Source organism: Brachycentrus maculatus, unplaced genomic scaffold (assembly GCF_059751285.1).
Source record: "Brachycentrus maculatus isolate JH-2025_06_01 unplaced genomic scaffold, ASM5975128v1 h1tg000033l, whole genome shotgun sequence".
NCBI lineage: Eukaryota > Metazoa > Arthropoda > Insecta > Trichoptera > Brachycentridae > Brachycentrus > Brachycentrus maculatus.
In genome coordinates this window covers 1,655,877-1,677,471 of record NW_028280787.1, presented here as the reverse complement: position 1 = coordinate 1,677,471, position 21,595 = coordinate 1,655,877, and the positions used below count along the sequence as shown (strand labels likewise).

General features: G+C 41.0%; 1 protein-coding gene across 4 annotated transcripts in view; it reads left to right on the top strand.

Moving 5' to 3' along the window:
- Positions 1–20,823, top strand: part of LOC148312760 (polyamine-transporting ATPase 13A3-like) — a 68,623-nt gene extending 47,800 nt beyond the window's left edge. For all 4 annotated transcript variants that reach the window (XM_088274132.1, XM_088274106.1, XM_088274114.1 and 1 more), the window contains exons 7-18: positions 535–739; positions 1,232–1,427; positions 2,457–2,592; positions 3,802–3,967; positions 6,403–6,603; positions 7,498–7,932; positions 8,835–8,963; positions 9,936–10,080; positions 11,809–12,051; positions 12,818–12,969; positions 14,911–15,142; positions 15,962–20,823. In XM_088274132.1, the coding sequence (XP_088130258.1) occupies positions 535–739; positions 1,232–1,427; positions 2,457–2,592; positions 3,802–3,967; positions 6,403–6,603; positions 7,498–7,932; positions 8,835–8,963; positions 9,936–10,080; positions 11,809–12,051; positions 12,818–12,969; positions 14,911–15,142; positions 15,962–16,980 (3,259 nt within the window). In that variant the 3' untranslated portion in view covers positions 16,981–20,823. The remainder of the gene's footprint in view (positions 1–534; positions 740–1,231; positions 1,428–2,456; positions 2,593–3,801; positions 3,968–6,402; positions 6,604–7,497; positions 7,933–8,834; positions 8,964–9,935; positions 10,081–11,808; positions 12,052–12,817; positions 12,970–14,910; positions 15,143–15,961) is intronic.
- The last annotated feature ends 772 nt before the right edge of the window (positions 20,824–21,595 follow it).

Below are 21,595 nucleotides of genomic sequence, written 5' to 3'. Positions count from 1 at the left end.
TAGCGCTCCAACCACTGAGGTGCCTGCTGCTGCCTTAATTTGATTGGTCCATCGTGTGAGGGATCTTCCTCTCCCTCTCTTTCCCTCCAGGCTACCGATCACAACTAGTCGTTCCAGGCTATCCTCGTTGCCACGCGCAACGTGTCCAAAGAACTGGAGAATCCGTTGGGTACAGATATTGGCCAGAGTCAAGCCATCCAGGCGTAGTTCCTGGCGAATGGACTCATTGGTGCGTCTAGCTGTCCATGGAATTCGGACCCGGAAACCAATTTAAAATTCAGAACAGAGTCCGAATGTCTTTTATTATGGCCTATTCACTTGGCTCACTTTGGCAACGTTACTTACTAAGCGTCTAGACTGGGGAGTCTGGGCTGGGGAGCCCTGCTTGATACCTTGTTCCCTACATGTTCCGAACAATAAATCCCTAATATGTACCTGTAGCACTTCACAGCCCACATTTCGTTTCCGTACAACAGTATGCTCCAGACAAGAGGTTTTTCTCGTGGATTATCATTATAATGGTTGTGTTTCCAGCCGGACGGTTTACGGACTGAACGAGATCGACGTGCCCGTGCAGAGCATCGCGACGCTGATCGTGCTGGAGTTCTTCAACCCGTTCTACATGTTCCAAGTGTTCAGCGTGGGCGTGTGGCTCTCGGAGAACTACTACTACTACTGCGTCGCCATTGTCGTCATGAGCGTCATCGGCATCACCACCTCCGTCGTGCAGACCAGAAAGGTGACCTATTGTAGATGTTCCGATGGTGAAATGAATAACCCGCAAAGCCTCTACATCTCTTCAAGATGAAGAAGAATATGGAAGTCTGGGCGTTTACGGGGCTGACGACCGTCATAGGCTGGTTTAAGTGATCACTTTACACACGTGTAACATTCACCAATTCTACTATCTAATCTGAATTTGGTCTACAATAATCAACGTATCGACACGATTGATCGTTTCCCTGATAGGTGACACTTACACATTCATTATTGTAGACCAAATACAGATTAAAGTTTTTTTTTGTACTGGGCTCAAGTAACACATCAAAGTTCAAGTGGCCTCGTTCTACGGTACATACTTTATCCAAACACAGGGCACTTATTTGATTTGACTCACCAATAGATGTCTCTAGTGAAATTCTAGTGATTCGAAATGTTTCGAAATTAAACCATATATGTACAGGGCACTTATTTGATTGCTTAAATCGTGATTGGTGTTTTAATGATGCAGAACCAGAAGAACCTGCGCAGCACGGTGCAGGCCGGGGGGGTGGTGACGGTGTGGCGGGGCGGGGCCGCTGCGGAGCTGGGCAGCGAGCAGCTGGTGCCCGGGGACCTGATCCTCATCCCGCCGCACGGCTGCACCATGCCTGTGGACGCTGCGCTGCTGCACGGCTCCTGCATCGTCAACGAGAGCATGCTCACCGGTGAGTGGATGAGGGAATCATTCGGGTGAGAGTCTCCGAAGTCCTGAGGGATGATGAGGATTTGTCCTGCGTACTCTCAGGGTTTTTGAAAAAACCCGTGTGCTTAGAACTCTTAACTTCTTGGTGCGAAGTAGACTCGAGGGTGGCTCCATGATTTGGGGGCCACACGAGCTTTAGTACTCTCTTATGGTAGAGAAAGTCCAAAAGAAGTTTCTGAGGTATCTCTACATGAGACAGTAATATTATCCTTGCCTCTACCCGACCCAGTTTCTTCAGGGTATGCTTGGCTACAATAGTTTAGAGACTAGAAGGAATGTGTATTTGATTACGCATTTTTATCCATTGTTGCGCGGTATGATCGATAATCCTGAAATTATCCGGAGCATTGGTCTGTATGTTCCCAATAGTTACCTAAGACAGCGTCGACATAGATTGTTTCACATTTCTATACACAGGACCAACCTGCCGATGGTTATGCCTGTAGGAAGAGCTACCGCTATGTTGAACGATATCTCATTGGATATTGATCTGTTCCATGTGTCTGAAGGAGTTTTCCGAAGCGGGATTCTTCTACACCTTAAGCAATAATATTCTTGCTTTTTTTCTATTTTATATTGCCTATATCTATGTTAATGTATACGATTTAAATTTAAGTTTGTAATGTTTATATTAACTATAAATAAAATAAATTTAAATTTAAATTTAAAATTGAAATATGGCAAAGGCTTGGTCATGCGCCGTCCGGAACAACTCTTCCACGCCTCTCATCCCGGTCCAGTTGCGAACGTTGCAAAACCATGATGTTCCCTTTCTAGTCCTTCTATTTTCCCCATCATTATAATTTGTAGAATGTAATATTTTTCTGTGACCCAGATAGGAAATCTTCCAAACCTTGATATTGGACAGGAGTTCTCTGTGTGATCCAGCTCTTCTGAGGACTTGTTCATTAGTGACTTTTTTTCATTAGTCATTTTGATTGTCACGAGATATCTTTCTTGTTTTCTCATGGTCCTTGTTCTGTTTATGCAGGAGAGTCGGTCCCGGTGACAAAGACGGCTCTGCCGCCTCAGAATAGGCTGTACGACATCAAGGCGGACTCCAGCCACACCCTCTACTGCGGGACCAAGGTCATCCAGACCAGATATTATAACAACGAGTCCGTCAAGTAAGGAAAATACGGAATATCAAAACCATTTGTGCATGTCAACAGAATTTCAGAAGACAGACTTCCACGCCCTACAAGGAAACCCTGAAAGATGTAGACTCCCGGGCAGACCCGTGAAAAGATGGAGAGGTAGCTGGCAGTCACTACCTCAAGAGCAACCAATTGTTTTCTGATAGTCAAGTATTTTTTGTATTTTATATTACAATGACTAAAGAAAACACTTGTTATTACCACTTGATTTTTATTAAAGACTACATGTTTCGGAAGATAAACTTCCATCATTCAGGTCTGTATAGTAACTAATATATAAAATATAAAATTGTTCCATAAATAAGGAGAGGGGAAAGTTAGGGGGAGGGGATTAGTCAAGGGGCGGAGTTTGAAAACAAAGAAAAAATGGAAAGCAAAGGTGAAGAATTTTGAAACAATATATTATTTAATAAGTTATTATTAGAATTTAGGTTTTTTTGGATTTTTTAATTTTCTAATTTTCTAAATAGTTCATAATTTGGCCTTTATGTGGAACAAGGTGTAATAATTTTAATTTATGTGATTTGCAAATTCCGAAAAATAATTACTAACAGGATTGCTACAATGTTCTTTAATTCTATTATTTTTTGACATCTCATCAAAGATGAAGAAGAATATGGAAGTCTGGGCATTTACGGGGCTGACGACCGTCATAGGCTGGTTTATATGATCACTTCACACAATGTAACATTCACCAATTCTAACCATGATTGACAACCGAGTTTGATCAATATATTTATATGATCGAGTTTGATCAGTATATCTAGGGGTTCCGAAAATTGAGAAGTGTGGTTCAAATATATAGAAAATACCCAAATACTTGTTCACAAAAAAGCTTCTTTTCATCTCACCAATAGATGTCTCTAGTGAAGTTCTAGTGATTCAAGAATAATGTTTCAAAATTGGTTCATATGTATAGAACTTCTGAGAATTTGAGTATGTAGTGTGGTTGTCAATAATGGGTAGAATTGGTGAATGTTACTTGTGTGTAAAGTGATCACCTAAACCTGCCTATGACGATCGTAAACCCTGTAATGCCCAGACTTCCTTATTCTTCTTCATCTTTGATGAGATGTAAAAAAAAAAATATTAAAAAAAAAAAAAAATCATATTGTGACTTTCACCTTGTTAATGTCATGCCATTTTGTTGATGGTTGTTTTTCTAACTTGGCTCCACAGGGCGGTGGTCCTTCGAACCGGATTCCAGACCACCAAAGGCCAGCTGGTGCGCTCCATCATGTACCCTCTCCCCGCGGACTTCAAGTTCGACCGGGACTCCTACAAGTTCATCATCATCCTGACCTTCCTCTCCATGCTGGGCCTCATCTACACGGTGGCTCTCAAGGTATGGGACGTTCCTGATCAATCGGTCTTTTGGTGAAATGAAATGCGATCTCTCAGAAGAATGTGCGACAAAACGATGTATGATAGATGTTCGAATAGTGAAATAAGGAAGGAATGCAAAGCTGAGATAAGCATTATCGATAAAATTAAGAAAGGTGTGTTGAGATGGTTTGGACATGTAGAACGAATGAGTGAGGAAAGAACGGTAAAACAAATTTATGAGGCGAATGTTAGCGGGAAAAGAAGCAGAGGAAGACCGAGAAAAACATGGCACATTTAGGTATGCCAAATACTTGAAAGTGGTCAGGTTAGGAGTCGTAACAATTGGCGGGTATGTATGAGGAGATGCATGAACGTGGAAGAGGCGAAGAATATTTGCAAAGACAGAGTGGTGTGGTGTTCTATTCTCTCTGCCTACCCCTGCGGAGAAGCGGCGTGATGGTAAGTTAGTTAGTTAGTTAGAAATGAAAAAAGACTCATGGCCTGACCATGCCCGAGTATTTGAAATACTTAGATCATTGCCATAATAATAATAATATAATAAAACCCTTATCCGCACCCCAATGGTGCATAGGGCACTGCGTCATATAAACGCAGTGTTATCTTGATCGTTTACGCATGAAAGAAAGGTGATCAGCCCTCCACTTCAGATACCAGTCCAGGGTAATATTGAATAAATATAACAGTGAAAAAATCACTTATATTTATTTTACCCCCCTTGGGAATCGAACCCGGGACCTACAGAACGGTAGCAAAGCGTGCTGACCATTACACTACGGAGGCGGACAGTAATCATTGCTATATTTCTTCTTTATCTTCTTGGGTCACATTATGAGTGGTGATTAGTTTTCTTCTTTCACGGTCAGTCTCTACACATTTCTATCTTCTGCTCATCTCACTATATCGCTCACTCCTTTCAACAACGTCTTATATAAAAAATTGTCAATTTTCAGTTGTGCATGTTTTCGGAATGCCCATAAAATGTACTATATCCCAGCAAAAACGGCATATTTTTAACTTAATATTTACCCGCTACAGGGCAGAAAGTGTTGTTTTTGCATTTTGAAGAAATGATTTTTTAAATATACTTAATATTTTTCAAATGGAGAAAAAACATTCAGGTTTTACCTTAAAAGATCTGTTGCACAGTAAAAAGTTCAGTAAGTGGCTTGATATTTATTTTGAATACATTTTATTATATTTTTAAATGATCTCCTGAAAAATCAAGTTTTTTGAAATATGACATTGTTGAAAGGAGTGAGCGATATGTCAGTTTTACTTTTCACACGTAGATGAAAACATCTATTAGTTTTCGAAACTAGTCGTGTGCAATGAAATAAAACTCATTAAGTGATACTATCTTCTTCTTCTTATTGTAGGCCTTGCGGCCTGTTTTTAAGAGGGATTAGCCTCCTGCGACGTCGATTCCCAGCTATCGGCCCATCTCTTTGGTGGTCTGCCCGGGAGTCGTCTACCATGGGGTTGGCCGTACAATGCGATGTGGGGGAGTCTGGATGGTTCCATTCTCCTCACATGCGCATACCATTGTCTCCTTCGTTGCCTTCCCCACCTAACGACATCTTCGATCTCGCATATTTCCCTGATCTTGGCATTTCTCAGTCTATCTCGAAGACTCTTGCCTGTTATGCTTCTCAGAGTCTTCATTTCTGACACTCTAAGCGTGTTTTTTGTGGCAATGATACTATACAAGTGTTTAATTTAAAAAAAATCAAAATGTCATTCCACAAAGTTGATGCTGAGTCAATAAATGATATAATTTAGTTCATGTGATTTAAGTGGTCCGCCTCCGTAGCGTAATGGTCAGCACGCTCGGCTACCGAAATGGTTCCGGGTTTGATTTCCAGGTGGCGTCAAATAAATATCTTCTGTCGTACAAAAACGATATACGATATATGCTTCATATCAAGCCAAGATACTTATAATATTTACATACATCCCTAGGGTGAATAACACACTGTCTAGTATGTATTTAAAAAAAAAAGAATTACACTTTAAAATTTAAATAACATTAAATTCTCGGTAGTGTGATGGTCAGTTCGCTTGGCTACCGTACTGGAGTTCCCGGGTTCGATTCCCAGAGGGGGGGGGCTAAAATAAATTTAAGTGATCTTTTCACTCACATTTACTCAATTCTACCCTGGACTGGTACCTGAAGCGGAGGGCTGATCACCTTGCCTCCGTGTGTTAACAATCAAGATCATACTGCGTTTATACGATGCAGTGCCCTATGCACCATTGGGGTGCGGATAAGGGTTTGAAGGTACAGTGATTGGTTTCTAGATGAGGCGAATCTAGAATGCTCTTACCAGACTATGCGGGTATCTACACGATTGCGGCCATGTTGTCGTCACCAATGTGTCACCAACATACCTACATTTTCTTTATTTCTATTTTATCATGTGGCTCTTCTCACAGAGCGGGCGCAATGTCTCCGTGTCCGACATTATCATCAAGTCGCTGGACATCCTGACCATCGTGGTGCCGCCCGCCCTGCCCGCCGCCATGACAGTCGGCCGGCTGTACGCCATCTCGCGGTTGCGGAGGGCCAACGTCTTCTGCATCAACCCCCGGGTGATCAACGTATGCGGGAGCATCAACTGCGTCTGCTTCGATAAGGTATAAAAAAATCTGTCATGACATTTTGAGTGTGGCCAAATACTTGTTCGCAAATCTAAGTTTTCTCCACTTTTTCTCGACTTTGAAGTCATGTTTACATTTTTGACATCTCAACATAGACGAAGAAAAAGATAAAAGACTCCTGACATAGATGAAGAAGAATATTTACAACATTTTGAGTATGTCCAAATACTTGTTCACAAAATCTGGATTATCTCCAATTACAGGAGTCACTTTCATATTATTTTTTGACATCTCATCAAAGATGAAGAAGAATATGGAAGTCTGTCTGGGCATTTACGGGGCTGACGACCGTCATAGACTGGTTTAAGTGATCACTTTACACACATGTAACATTCACCAATTCTACCCATTATTGACAACCACACTACTCAAATTCTTGGAAGTTCTATATACATGAACCAATTTAGAAACCTTGTTCTTAAATCACTAGAACTTCACTAGACATCTATTGGTGAGATATAAAGAAGCTTTTTACTAAGCAGAAACTCTTCTATTGGTATGTGAGGTCCGAATCCTGGATTATAAGTCTCTAGAGAATAGATGTCTTTAGTGAAGTTCTAGTGATTCAAGAACAAGGTTCATATATATAGAACTTCCAAGAATTTGAGCAGTGTGGTTGTCAATAATGGGTAGAATTGGTCAATGTTACACGTGTGTAAAGTGATCACTTAAACCAGCCTATGACGGTCGTCAGCCCCGTAAATGCCCAGATTTTCATATTCTTCTTCATCCTTGATGAGATGTCAAAAAATAATATGGAAAAAGCTACATCGTTGTTATTTTTTTCTATAAAATGCAGTTCCACCAAGAAATGTCAGTATAAAACTTAAAACTTATAGTAAATTGTATTGTGATTTCGTTGTCGTTTAGACAGGGACCTTGACGGAAGACGGTCTAGACATGTGGGGGGTCGTTCCGGTAGAAAAGTCCAAATCGAAGATCAAATCCGCCCGGAAGACTTCCACGGTCCCCCTTATTCGCCGGCCTGAGTCGAAGCTGCTATCTTCCACGGAGCTGATGACCCCCGAGGAGATGATGAGCCCCGTTGAGATGATGAGCCCCGAAGAGATGATGAGCTCTGCGGACAACCCGGCCTTCGAGGCGGATGATGGTAGCATGTATGACAGCGATGGAGGCTCAAACGGGGGCTCTAGTGATGGGGAGGTGGCGGAGCTCATGCTGGGTGCTCCCGTGAAGGACCCCAGCACCCTGGATGACCAGGACTTGCTCAAAGTCGGGATGAACGTCTGCCATAGTCTTACCATACTTGATGGGGAATTGACCGGGGATCCACTTGATGTCAAGGTGAGAAGTCTGATGGCATTTAAATAGCCACCATTATTTCTGATTCTAGAATGGATCTTTGTCGGACGGGAGGAATATCTAATTTAACATACTCAACATATAAAGGATTGTATTATTTATTTTATTTCATAAATACATAGATATACCTATTCATAGATACATATTTATTTCATATATACATTTACTATATGTATTACGGTTCTTTAGGCATGGCCTGTGTTGAGCCGAAATACTGACATGTTAGTAATAATAAAATAATAAAACCCATCCGCACTCCAATGATGCATAGGGCACTGTGTCATATAAACGCAGTGTTATCTTGATCGTTTACACGTAAAGGAAAGGTGATCAGCCCTCCGCTTCAGGTACCAGTCCATAGTAGTATTGAATAAATATTACAGTGAATAAATCACTTATATTTATTGTACCCCCTTGGGAATCGAACCCGGGACCTCCAGAACGGTAGCCGAGCGTGCTGACCATTACACTACGGAGGCGGACATGTTAATACAATTTTTCATTTTATTTTATTTTTTTTACTATTGTTTGTTTGTTTGTTTTTTTTTTTAATTATTAGATTATATACATTACAAATTTATGAGGCGAATATTAGCGGGAAAAGAAGCAGAGGAAGACCGAGAAAAACATGGCACGATCAGGTATGCCAAATACTTGAAAGTGGTCAGGTTAGGAGTCGTAACAATCGGCGGGTATGTATGAGGAGATGCATGAACGTGGAAGAGGCGAAGAATGTTTGCAAGGACAGAGTGGTGTGGCGCTCTATTCTCTCTGCCTACCCCTGCGGCGTGATGGTTAGTTAGTTAGTTAGTTTAAAAGAATTTAAAATAATGAAATAAAATATATATATATTTTTAATTTTTTTTGTTGTTGTAATTTTGCAGATGTTCGAATCTACGGGTTGGATTCTGGAAGAGCCCACCGTCCCAGATACTACCAAGTTCGACCTGCTTGTGCCCACTGTAGTCAAGTCACCTCCAGTCAGTATCGACGGAGCTCTAGTCAGTGCACAGGTGACTATCTTGCTTCCTCAGCCTTTACTTTGACCTTTTAACCGCGTTAACTTTGTTCCTGAGAGACGCCCGTACGCGGCGGTATTTCGCCGTTTTTTAAATGATTATTTTTATCATGTATTTAGTTAAGAAACGATTTATTTTCCTGAACAAAAACGTTCAATGGGATTCATTGTGCCTTTTTGGTACTCTATAATACACGTGTGTCACATTATTCTTGAAATATATCGTAATATAAACAAATAAGATCGTAACATAAATAAATCAAAGCACGCATCGTGTGTCACTCTTACCCACTGGCGATGCTAGCGTCGAGAGTGATACAGATATAGGGCATGATTATGGCGCGGACAAATTACCGACCTCAAGAAATCAGGGATCTGTTCTTTTATTTATCTTTGTGATGTTACAAATTATTAGTCAGATATTTCAACAGATGTCATAAGGCCAAGTATTGACATTGTACATCTCATCAAAGATGAAGAATAATTTCATCTCACCAATAGATGTCTCTAGTGAAGTTCTAATGATTCAAGAACAACGTTTTGAAATTGGCTCATATATATAGAACTTCCAAGAATTTGAATTGTGTGGGTTGTTAACAAATGGGTTGAGTTGGTGAACGTTTTGTGTGTAATGTGATCACTTAAACCAGCCTATGACGGTCGTCAGCCCCGTAAATGCCCAGACTTCCAATTCTTCTTCATCTTTGATGAGATGTCAAAAAATAATATGAAAACAATATATGGTTCAGGTCTTCTTCTTCTAAACGACATTCCCAATGGGGAAGTCAAAGACACTATCTTTGCATGGTGCTCTCTCATCCTCATTCCACAAATGGTGGCCATATCTTTCTTGTTCATCTAAATTTAAGACCTCTGTAAATGCCCAGATTTCCAATTTCTTCTTCACGTATATTGAGATGTCAAAAAGAGAAATAGAAGTTAATCTGTGTTTGACCCGTTTGGCCAGGAATGGGGCATCGTCCACCAGTTCCAGTTCAGCTCCGCCCTGCAGCGCTGCAGCGTGGTGTGCCGCTCGGTGCACTCGGACGGCTACAGCCTCTTCTGCAAGGGCTCCCCGGAGATGATCGCCTCCCTCTGCCGGCCGGATACAGGTCAGTGCACTTATTCTTCTTGTATATTGAAAGCCGTCCCACCGCATGCCCAGATCTGATACAGAAGCATCTAGGCTTCTTGACAGATCTGCTCTTGCTAAGCAATTTTTTTTTAAAGTTGCGAAATTTATTGAAAATGTGAAACAATATAAAATTGTATCCCGATTTTACTGTGAATTTACATTTAAAAGCTTTCAATATACCTGTCACTGCCAATCTAAATAAATACAAGATTGTAAGTCCATCACCAAATTTTCTCAAAGTACCCCAGTGTAGGCAGTGAAAGGGATTAGTATTTAGTTCAATTAGTCAGCTAGATCCGATTCCGACTCGACGTTGGCCGGTACACAGACGCCCACAACCCCGACCAGCACAGCAGACAGACACGGAACAGTGCAAAGACATTTACAGAGAATAGTCACTTTATTCTTCTTCTCTGTCTAAGTCCTCATTACTGAAGGTTGTGACCCTTGACGAAGCAATGACTCTTATTCAGTTATCCCTTGACTGCGCTGCACGTAGCGATCCAACCACCGAAGTGCCTGCTGCTGTCTAAACTTGATTGGTCCATCATGTGGGGTATCTTCCTCTCCCTCTCTTCCCCTCCAGGCTACCGACCACAACCAGTCGTTCCCGACTATCCTCATTGCCTCGCGAAACCTTTTTGAAAGAATTGAAGAATCCGTTATGTGCAGACATTGGCCAGAGTCAAGCCATCCATGTGTAGCTCCTGGTGAATGGACTCGTTGGTGCGTCTAGCTGTCCATGGGATTCGGAGCATGTGCCTCCAACACCACATTTCGAAAGCGTAAATTTTTCTCCTTTCTGCTGCTTTTATGGTCCATGTTTCAGCAGCATAGAGAAAAATGGAGTGGAACAAACTGCTGACAGGATTTATTTTGGTGTTGTTACTCATACCCCGGTCTTTCCAGATTTTGTCTAGCTTAGACATGGCACATGAGGGGTCGATGCACTCAGGTGGCATTCTAAGGACATGTCCCAACCATGTCCACCTTCTCCTCTTCAGGACTTCCAGTATGAGGGACTGTTGAGTTCTTCTCCTCACATCGTCATTCCTGACCAAGTCATACCACTTTATACCCAGTATTCGCCTCAGATACATGTTCAAAACATGCTAGTTTATTGCTTTGAGCTTTGGTGAGGTGCCACGACTCACATCCGTACAGCAACACTGTTAGGATGCAGGCATTAAAGAGACGACACTTGGTTTTTATATCTTCTCATGTCTCTTCTTCCAACCCCGAGGATTCCGGCGCCTCGGAAGGCCGCTGACGACCATTCACCGACTATACTCAGCGTAACTTCGAGACGCCTGATTTACCTGGGAGGAAGCTAAGGAGATGGCGCGTGACAGAGTGACTTGGAGACGTCTCGTGTTGGCCATATGCTCCACCTAGGGAGCGAACATGGAAAGAAGAAGAAGAAGAAGACATGGCACTTTTGGCAATGGCGATAACTAATTTGTTTACATATAAAATATGTATTCTTAGAATTTTAACCAACCAATGGTTATTCTTATAATTTTTTATTTATTTTATTGACAGCATCTTTACTCCATCGTATCTTCTTGTCTATAAACTCAATCCCGCATTCATAGTTTATTTTAATAGGTCCGTTTAAAAACGTTGATAGAGGTTTCACTGTATTGACTTTACGGTCGACACTGGCAGTCATCGTGTTAACAGTCTGTCTCTCTCTGGCCCTTAGTGCCGGGCAACCTGAAGGCGTCGCTGCGTCACTACACGCAGCAGGGCTACCGCGTGCTGGGCGTGGGCTGGCGCGCGCTGAGCGAGGACGGCATCCTGGGCGTGCAGCGCGTGCCCCGCGAGCGGGCCGAGCGCCAGCTCGCCTTCCTGGGCCTCGTCGTGCTGGAAAACCGCCTCAAGCCGCAGACGCTGCCCGTCGTCGCCGAGCTGGTGCGCGCCGACATCAAGGTCGTCATGATCACCGGTGAGGGCTGATAACCACAATTCTGCCTCACTAGAAGAAGCTTATTTCGTTCACAACATTTAGGGCCCAGAATGTTGTGAAAAAAATAACTGTAATATTTGAAAATAACTGCAATTCCGGCTCACAAGAAGAAGTGTCACTGGGCTCAACCTTTTAAGTTGTCGGGCCTAAAATGTTGTGAACAAAATAAGTGTAATAATTGAAAATAACAATAATTCTAAGTCACATGAAGAAGCTTATTTTGTTCACAACATTTTGAGTTGTTGGGCCCAAAATGCTGGGAAAAAAATAACTAATTATTGAAAATAACAACATTTCTGGGTGACACGAAGAAGCTTATTTTGTTCTCAACATTTTGAGTTGTTGGTCCCAAAATGTTGTAAAAAAAAATAACTGTTATTATGGAAAATAACAACAATTCTGGGTCATATGAAGAAGCTTATTTTGTTCACAACATTTCGAGTTGTTGGTCCCAAAATGTTGTGAAAAAAATAACTATAATAATTGAAAATAACTATGAAAAAGCTTCACTGGCCTCAACGTTTTGAGTTGTCCAAAATGTTGTGTTAAAATAACTAATTAACACAATAATTGAAAATAACTACAATTCAATAAGAGTCTGAAAGAATTTAAAAATAAATGTTTTGTTTACTGTAAAAAAATGTAAATATATATATGATGTAAATTAAGTATAAAAAATAGTTTGTATTAAATGTAATATAAGCTATCTAAAGAAATAAAAAAATAATAAAAAATATGCTTGTAGGTGACAATTTGGATACGGCGGTGTCCGTGGCCACGGAGTGCGGCATCCTGCAGCCGGGGGAGCGGCTGGTGATGTGCGAGGCGGTGCCCTCGGAGCACAAGGGCGCGCCCCCGCGCCTGCTCTACACGCACACGCTCGTCAACCTGCCCGGGGTGAGCACACTCGACACTTCCACTCCCCCCCCGAGCCGCCATAGCGGCTGTAGGAGGAAAAACTTGATCCGTTTGCAAACGATATAACAACCGACGTTCCTGCGTGCTGAGAACTCTTTATAACTCCTTGGTGCGAAGTAGACTCAAGAGTGGCTCGATGATTTGGCGGCCACACGAGCTTAAGTACTCTCTTATGGTAGAGAGAGTTCAAAAGAAGTTTCTGAGGTATCTCTACATGAGAGAGTACGGCTATTATCCTCGGCTCTACCCGACCCAGTTTCTCCAGGGTATGCTTGGCTACAATAGTTTAGAAACTAGAAGGAATGTGTATTTGATTACGCATTTTTATCCATTGTTGCACGGTATGATGGATAATCCTGAAATTATCCGGATTGGTCTGTATGTTCCCGATAGTTACCTAAGACAGCGTCGGCATAGATTGTTTCCCATTCCTATACACAGGACCAACCTGCCGATGGTTATGCCTGTAGGAAGAGCTACCGCTATGTTGAACAATATCTCATTGGATATAGATCTGGTCCATGTGTCGGAAGGAGTTTTCCAAAGCGGGATTCTTCTACACTTTTATCAATAGTTCTTGCATATTTTCGATTTTACTTATTTTTAATGTATACGCTTTAAATTTTTTACTTTGTAATGTATATGTTAATTGAAAATAAATAAATTGAAATTGAAACAAAGAACCATTGTGTCCAGAGTGTGCCAGGAGATTTGCATTCACGCGTATATAATCTGTTTATTTCTTATCTTCTTCTGTGCGTGTCATGTCAAGTCCTCCTGATGTGATCACTTGAGAATAATTGTCCTTGTCTTGGGCATCTCTAAACAGCGCCTCGATAGTCCTGATCCCCGTCCTAACTAACTAACTAACCATCCCAGGGGTAGGCAGAGAGAATCAAATGCCACACCACTCTGTCTTTGCAAACATTTGTCCAATCTCATTCCGTCCAATCTCACATATCGCTCACTCCTTTCAAGAATGTCATAAATCAAAAAGCTCGATTTCTCAGGAGATCGTTTTTAAAGTTTAAAAATATAATACAATGTATTAAAAATAAATATCAAGCCACTTATTGAACCTTTTACTGTGCAACAGATCTTTTTAGGTAAAACTGAAGGTTTTTTCTCCATTTGAAAAATATTTAAAGAAATAATTAAACAATACATTTTCTTCAAAATGCAAAAACAACACTTTTTGCCTGTAGCGAGTAAATATTAAGTTAAAAATATGCCTCCTTTGCCGGGATATAGTACATTTTCTGGGCATTCCGAAACCATGCACAACTGAAAATTGACAATTTTTGATTTATGACGTTCTTGAAAGGAGTGAGCGATATTATGGAGCCAGGAAATCTGCCTTCTGCCCACAACTCGTTGGCCTTCTATTTTGCCTTTTGCTTATCGTAGACCCTCAAGATCAGCACTATGAACCGATTAGAGGTATTATAGAATGCTATGTATTCCATGGACCAATACGGTCGGCAATGCGAATGTACTCCGAAGAGCAAGAGCAGGGAGACAGTTGCTGACTGATATCAAGGTCCAGAAGGTGTCCTATCTGGGGCATGTGCTGAGAGGAGACAAGTACGAGCTATTGCACCTAATCATAAAAGGCAAAATAGAGGTTCGACGAGGTGTGGGCAGAAGACACATCTCCTGGTTCCAGAATATACGATATTGGACCATCAAGGCATTATTTAGAGCTGCCCAAGACAAGGACAATTACTCTGAAGTGATAGTCGACTTTTGCTGGGATATAGTACATTTTCTGGGCATTCCGAAAACATGCACTACTGAAAATTGACGATTTTTGATATATGACGTTGTTGAAAGGAGTGAGCGACATGTCTCATATCATGGTGAGACACCTTTCAAAGAGATTTTTTGTGTCTAATTGATCATCCTTTCTCTCCCCCCCAGTCTGGCGACGCGGCGGGCGCCTCGTGGCCCCCGTCGGCCCACTCCTCGCAGGGCTCGCTGCGCGGGGGGCGCGCGCGCCTGGCGCTGTCGGGCGCCACGTGGGCCGCCCTGCGGGAGCACCACCCGGGGCTGGTGCCGCGCGTGCTGGCTGCGGGCGCCGTGTTCGCGCGCATGACTTCCGACCAGAAGCAGCAGCTGGTCATGGACCTGCAAGGCATGGGCTACTACGTCGGTAAGGGTCTCACTAGTTCTACCTATGATTGACAACCACACTATTCAAATTCTTGGAACTTCTATATATGTCTCTCTGGTCTCAATCCTGCGAATTGGTCTGCAGCAACAGATGACATCTCCTTCCCCATTATAATCTATTTTCCGATATAACTATATACAGCCTTGGCCAAATGTATTAAGCACCCCCTACAGAATTGGTTTATGTCTTTAAATACTGAGACTCTTGGAATTCTTGCAATCTTTTCGGATTGTATCGTATTTTGATGGATTTTACTACTGTCAACCTATGCGTGGTTTATTCAAAAACTCTCAGGTCAGGTCAGTTTTATATATGAAACATTGCACTCCAGTTATTTTAATCAGTGAAAAACTGCAACTTTTGGTGCTTTTTATTTAAACCTTCATCATTTTATATTAAAATGCAAAAAAACGTGATTTGAATGAAACTGATCATAGTTTCTTCCTTGCTTTGCAGACTAGTAATCTAGATTTTTGAAGACGTTTTCTTACGACACGTGTTAATTTTTTTATGTTGCATTTACTTTCCAGTTCAGCAGATAGCTTTAAAGATATACTAAAACAATTTTTTGGTATTTGTGACTATGAAGTGATCCTTTTTCTGCCAGTTTTGGGCGGTTTTTATTAGAATCAGATAAAAAACATATTTTATTGTTGTTTAAAATATTGAATGTCAAAAAACAATATGAAAAATAACTCTTATAATAGGAGATAATCCAGATATATGTAATAAGTATTTGAGTGCACTCATAATGTTGTATTGTATATTAAATATACCATTTTCATTCCTCTCTTGCAGCTATGTGCGGTGACGGTGCCAACGACTGCGGCGCGCTGAAGGCCGCCCACGCCGGGATCTCCGTGTCGGGCGAGGAGAGCAGCGTGGCTTCCCCCTTCACCTCTCGCGAAGGCCACGTGGGCTGCGTGCCTCTCGTCATCCGCGAGGGCCGCGCCGCCCTCACCACCTCCTTCGGCATGTTCAAGTTCATGGTGGCCTACTCCCTGGCCCAGTTTGTCAGCGTGGCCTTCCTGTACTACTTCGACTCCAACCTGACGGACTTCCAGTTTCTCTACGTTGACATCCTGCTCAGCATCCATTTTATGTTTTCTTTCGGCAAGACGCACGCTTTTCCGGGCAGCCTCTGTAAGATTCCGCCGGGAATGTCTCTTCTCGGCTTTGTACCACTTGTGTCGTTGGTCCTACAGCTGGTCATCTTGACTGGCTTCCAGGTAGCGAGCTTCACCATCCTTACAACATACTCGTGGTATGTTCCACACCAGTACGAAGGAGCCGAAGAATACAAATGCCACGAGAACTACGCCATATTCACGCTATCCATGTTCCAATACATAGGACTGGCTATCGTCTTTTCTCAAGGCGCCCCGTACAGGAAATCCATATTCACCAATTACGTGTTTATATTTAGTTTGTTCATCATGACGGTCTTGGGTGTGTACATCGTAGTATACCCTGCAGACTGGCTGAGCGATCTCCTGGAGCTCATGATGCCTCCGGACTTCCAGTTCCGATTCATCATCCTTGGTCTTGCTGTCGTTAACTTCGCGATTTGCCTCTTTGCGGAGAAGTTCATCGTGCAATACCTGCTCCAAGCCAAGAAGATGGTTCCCCGATCGCTGCAGGAGCACTCAGCGCAGAGATTTTCTCATAGGGCCGTGGAGAAGGAGCTGGAGAACCAGCCCGACTGGCCTCCGGTCTCCGACAGCAGCGGAGATACCCTGAACGTCATCAGCGAACGGAAGATAGTCAATAACAACGGGAATTTGAGGAAAGTCAGCTTGGACAGTATGGTTGGATGACAAGAGTACCTGATGATGAAGTTGGTTGCAGAGACTAAAGAATGTTATCAAATCATGTACGGTTTTTTGTGTGCAGCAAAAGCTTGTTAATTCGGAATTTTAGGGACCAAAAACAGTATTTTAATTATATCACTAACCCATTATCGGTGAAATAACTTGATCATTCACGTAAACCAACACAATTGGTCACAATTCCTCATTGAAAATTAGAAATTTTTGTACAAATGCGTTTTTCGGAGGGTCCAAAATTTTGCAATATATTTTCCACTTTATCAAAATTCTAGTCAACAAGCTTTTACTGCATTTAAAACAAAAAAAGTTGTTAATATTGATGTAATTTTCAAATTTGATTGCATTCACCCATTTTTTTCTATGCCGTCCTTTGATATTAGATGGTACGTCCTCTGGTAACATAATTGGCGTGATGTTCCCCGGTAACATTTGTCATTGGGTAACAGTTGAGAACATTTTTCGTACCAGACGGGATGCCTCTGGTAGCTTATGTGACTTGGGAGTGTTTCAGTAATGGATGAGATGTGTTCTGGTAACACAATTATTGTTTTTCAGTATCCTCTGATAATATTTGTCATTTGGTAACAGTTGAGAACATTTTTCATACCAGACGGGATGCCCTCTGGTAGCACATGAGAGTATTTTGGTAACGGATGAGATGTGTTCTGGTAACACAATTATTGATTTCCAATGTCCTCTGGTAACGTTTGTCATTTGGTAACAGTTGAGAACATTTTTCGTACCAGACGGGATGCCCTCTGGTAGCACATTAGAGGAAACAGATGAGATGTGTTCCGGTAACACAATTATCGTTTTCTAATGTTCTCTGGTAACATTTGGGATGGATGAGAAGTCCTCTGGTAGCACAAAAACTCTGATACCAGTTTGGATGTCCCTTGGTATGTATCTTAAAATCCATGTGCCAATTATTGTCACTTGTGTTATGAAAAATTATTATGATATATGGAATACTTTTAACACCATATATATATATATATATATATATATATATATATATATTGCTTTAGTTTTAATTTCCCACTATTTAAGTTTTAAATATTGATTTCATTCTTATTCTTCTTACCCTCGCCCGCACCCAATGGTGCATAGGGAACTGCATCAAATCAATGCAAATTTTTATTGGTCGTTGCCATATTTTACGGACTGTGAATTTTAAAGGCTTTTTTCCAAAGAAAAAAATAACATTTTATAGTCCATAAAATACGGTGATTATATGACATCAATTCCTTCATATCTTTTTACTTATTTTAACACATATTTTCTTAGAATTTTTCATTTTTATTACAATCTCCCCCTTCTTACCCTTGTCATCATCCAATGGTGCATAGGGCACTGCATAAAATCGGTGCAATGTTACGTTGAACGTAAACTACATGAAAGCAAGGCGATCAGCGGATTACGCTTCGGGTCTCAATCTAGGATAATATCAAAGATAATATCTTGAATGGAACCCAGTACCACCAGCACATTAGCCGAGCGCGCTGACCGCTGTGCTACAGAGGCGGACTTAATACAATAAAAAAAAAAGATATACATTATCAATAAAATTAAGAAAGGTGTATTGAGATGATTTGGATATATGACTCGAATGAGTGATGAAAGAACGGTTAAACAAATTTAACCGGTTAACTGCCGGCAGGTACATGAATGGCCGTACCCAGCGCGCTGCGAATTTTACCACAAAAATCTTATAAACATATCGTTATTGAATGTGTGATAACGTTTATTCATAAAACTTACCAAATAAATGAAGAGCGCGCCAGTCGTGCAGTCATTTATTCATAATCATAAAATTAATTGTTCATGGTGCAGTGTTTTTTGTCACAAAATTTCTCATAGAAAATATGAAAACTAAATAATATGTCAAAAGTAAATAGGGCACTGCGTCATATAAACGCAGTGTTATCTTGATCGTTTACACATGAAGGAAAGGTGATCAGCCCTCCGCTTCAGGTACCAGTCCAGGGTAGTATTGAATAAATATGACAGTGAAAAAATCACTTATATTTATTTTACCCCCCTTGGGAATCGAACCCGGGACCTCCAGAACGGTAGCCGAGCGTGCTGACCATTACACTACGGAGGCGGACAAAAATCTTTATGTTAGATTAATATTAAAAGTATACACACACACACACACTATCATTTAAAAAAATTGAAAATCATCAGAATTGACACTAAATTCACTGTCGTCAGATTCGGCAGTGACGGCAACTCGGGGATTATTGGACAACCCTGAGCGCCATCAGTTGTTCCGACGACAAAGCTCTCTTTAATTTACGTTTAAAGTGGTAAAAACAAATTCTGTTTCAATTCTAAGTATGCAAAGATATTCTCAATAGATGTCACTATGCGTTCAATATATTTGTACATTTTAAATAGTTAATTTTCTTTATTAAAAGCCCATTTAAAACGACGCGTCTTAAGGCGTAATTTTTGTATGAGCGGCGCTCTGTTCACAGAAAATTATGCGTCTTAAAATGCTTTTGGCAGTTAACCGGTTAAGAGGCAGATGTAGTAGAAATAGGAGCAGGGGAAGACTTGGCATGATCAGTAAATGGCAGTGCACAGTGGAGTCCTGGCTCCGACCCTAATTAGTGTGTGTGGTGATATGCGTGTTAAGATGATTTTGGCATGTGAATGGAATGAGTGAAGAAAGAATGGTAAAACAAATTTACGATGCGAATGTAGTTAGAAATAGGCGCAGGGGAAGACCGAGAAAAACTTGGCACAGTCAAGTATTTCAAATACTTGGGCGTGGTCAGGTCGAGAGTCGGAATGATCGCAGGCATGTATGAAGAGACGCGTGAATGTGGAAGAGGCGAAGATTGTTTGAAAAGGCTCTGAGATTGTCTGGCTCACTGCCTACCCCAGCGGTGAAGCAGCGTGATGGTTAGCTAGTTAGTATTTTTTTTTTTAATATGGAAAGACTATTTCTTAAAGACAATATTTAATATGTATAACCAAAAGGTATTAGAAATTAATTGTATTCTTCGTTTTAAGTGCAACTGTGGTATTTGGTATATTAACGATGTGTGTCCTTCAAAATCGGCCACATCCACAACCCGCTGACGCTTGAAATGCCCGAATTGCGGATGTGGCCGCTTTCGAAATGCAAGAACACAGTGTAGGCCTTGTATATCGCTCACTTCTTTTAACAATGTCATAAATCAAAAAACTTGATTTTTCAGGAGATTGTTTTTAAAGTTTTAAAATATAATAAAATGTATTAAAAATAAATATTAAGCCACTTACTGAACTATTTACTGTGCAACAGATCTTTTTAGGTAAAACCTGAAGGTTTTTTCTCCATTTGAAAAATATTTAGTTTATTAAAAAAAATAATTAAACAATACCTTTTCTTCAAAATGCAAATACAACACTTTCTGCCCTGTAGCGGGTAAATATTAAGTTAAAAATATGCCGCTTTTGCTGGGATGTTGTACATTTTCTGGGCATTCCGAAAACATGTACAACGGAAAATTTACTATTGTTGATATATGACCTTGTTGAAAGGAGTGAGCGATATGTGTACATTTATGTAAGGTTTGAAAATTTTGTCACAAAATTAGTCACCCTATCGGAAGGTGTTATAAATTTTGCAAACGGCGTTGTACGTCAATCATATTTGAAACTTTTTATTTATTTATTTGCATAAATTGTATACATTTATTTTAAAGAAAAAATATAAAACATTTTTAAAATATCTTTTTGCAGAGACTCACCAAGCCACCTTGTGTATCTTGTCGGTGGAGTTGTTTTTACATACGTTTTTTATTGTTTTTATCCATTTTAACCTAATATACACACTTCTTCTCCGTCTTAATCCTCATTGCTGAGGGTTGTGACCCTTGCAGAAGCTATGACTCTTCTCCAGTTATCCCTTGACTGCGCTGCACGTAGCGCTCCAACCACTGAGGTGCCTGCTGCTGCCTTAATTTGATCGGTCCATCGTGTGGGGATCTTCCTCTCCCTCTCTTTCCCTCCAGGCTACCGATCACAACTAGTCGTTCCAGGCTATCCTCGTTGCCACGCGCAACGTTTCCAAAGAACTGGAGAATCCGTCGGGTACAGATATTGGCCAGAGACAAGCCATCCAAGCGTAGTTCCTGGCGAATGGACTCATTGGTGCGTCTAGCTGTATTATACTAATATATATTTTATAATATATATTTTACATATATATATAAATTGTAAAATATAATATATATTTTACAATTTTCATAGATTTAACTCTTGATCATTTCATCATCATCATCAAACCCTTATCCGCACCCCAATGGTGCATAGGGCACTGCATATAAACGCAGTGTTATCTTGATCGTTAACACATGAAGGAAAGGTGATCAGCCCTCCGCTTCAGGTACCAGTCCAGGGTGATATTGGATAAATATTAGAGTGAGAAAATCACTTATATTTATTTGACCCCCCCCTGGGAATCGAACCCGGGACCTCCAGAATGATAGTCGAGCGTGCTGACCATTACACCATGGAGGCGGTTGATCATTTACCCATTCCTTTATTTTGCCTTTGTTCCATATTTTATTTTGACCTCTAACCTCCGTCGGCAACAAATTAAAAT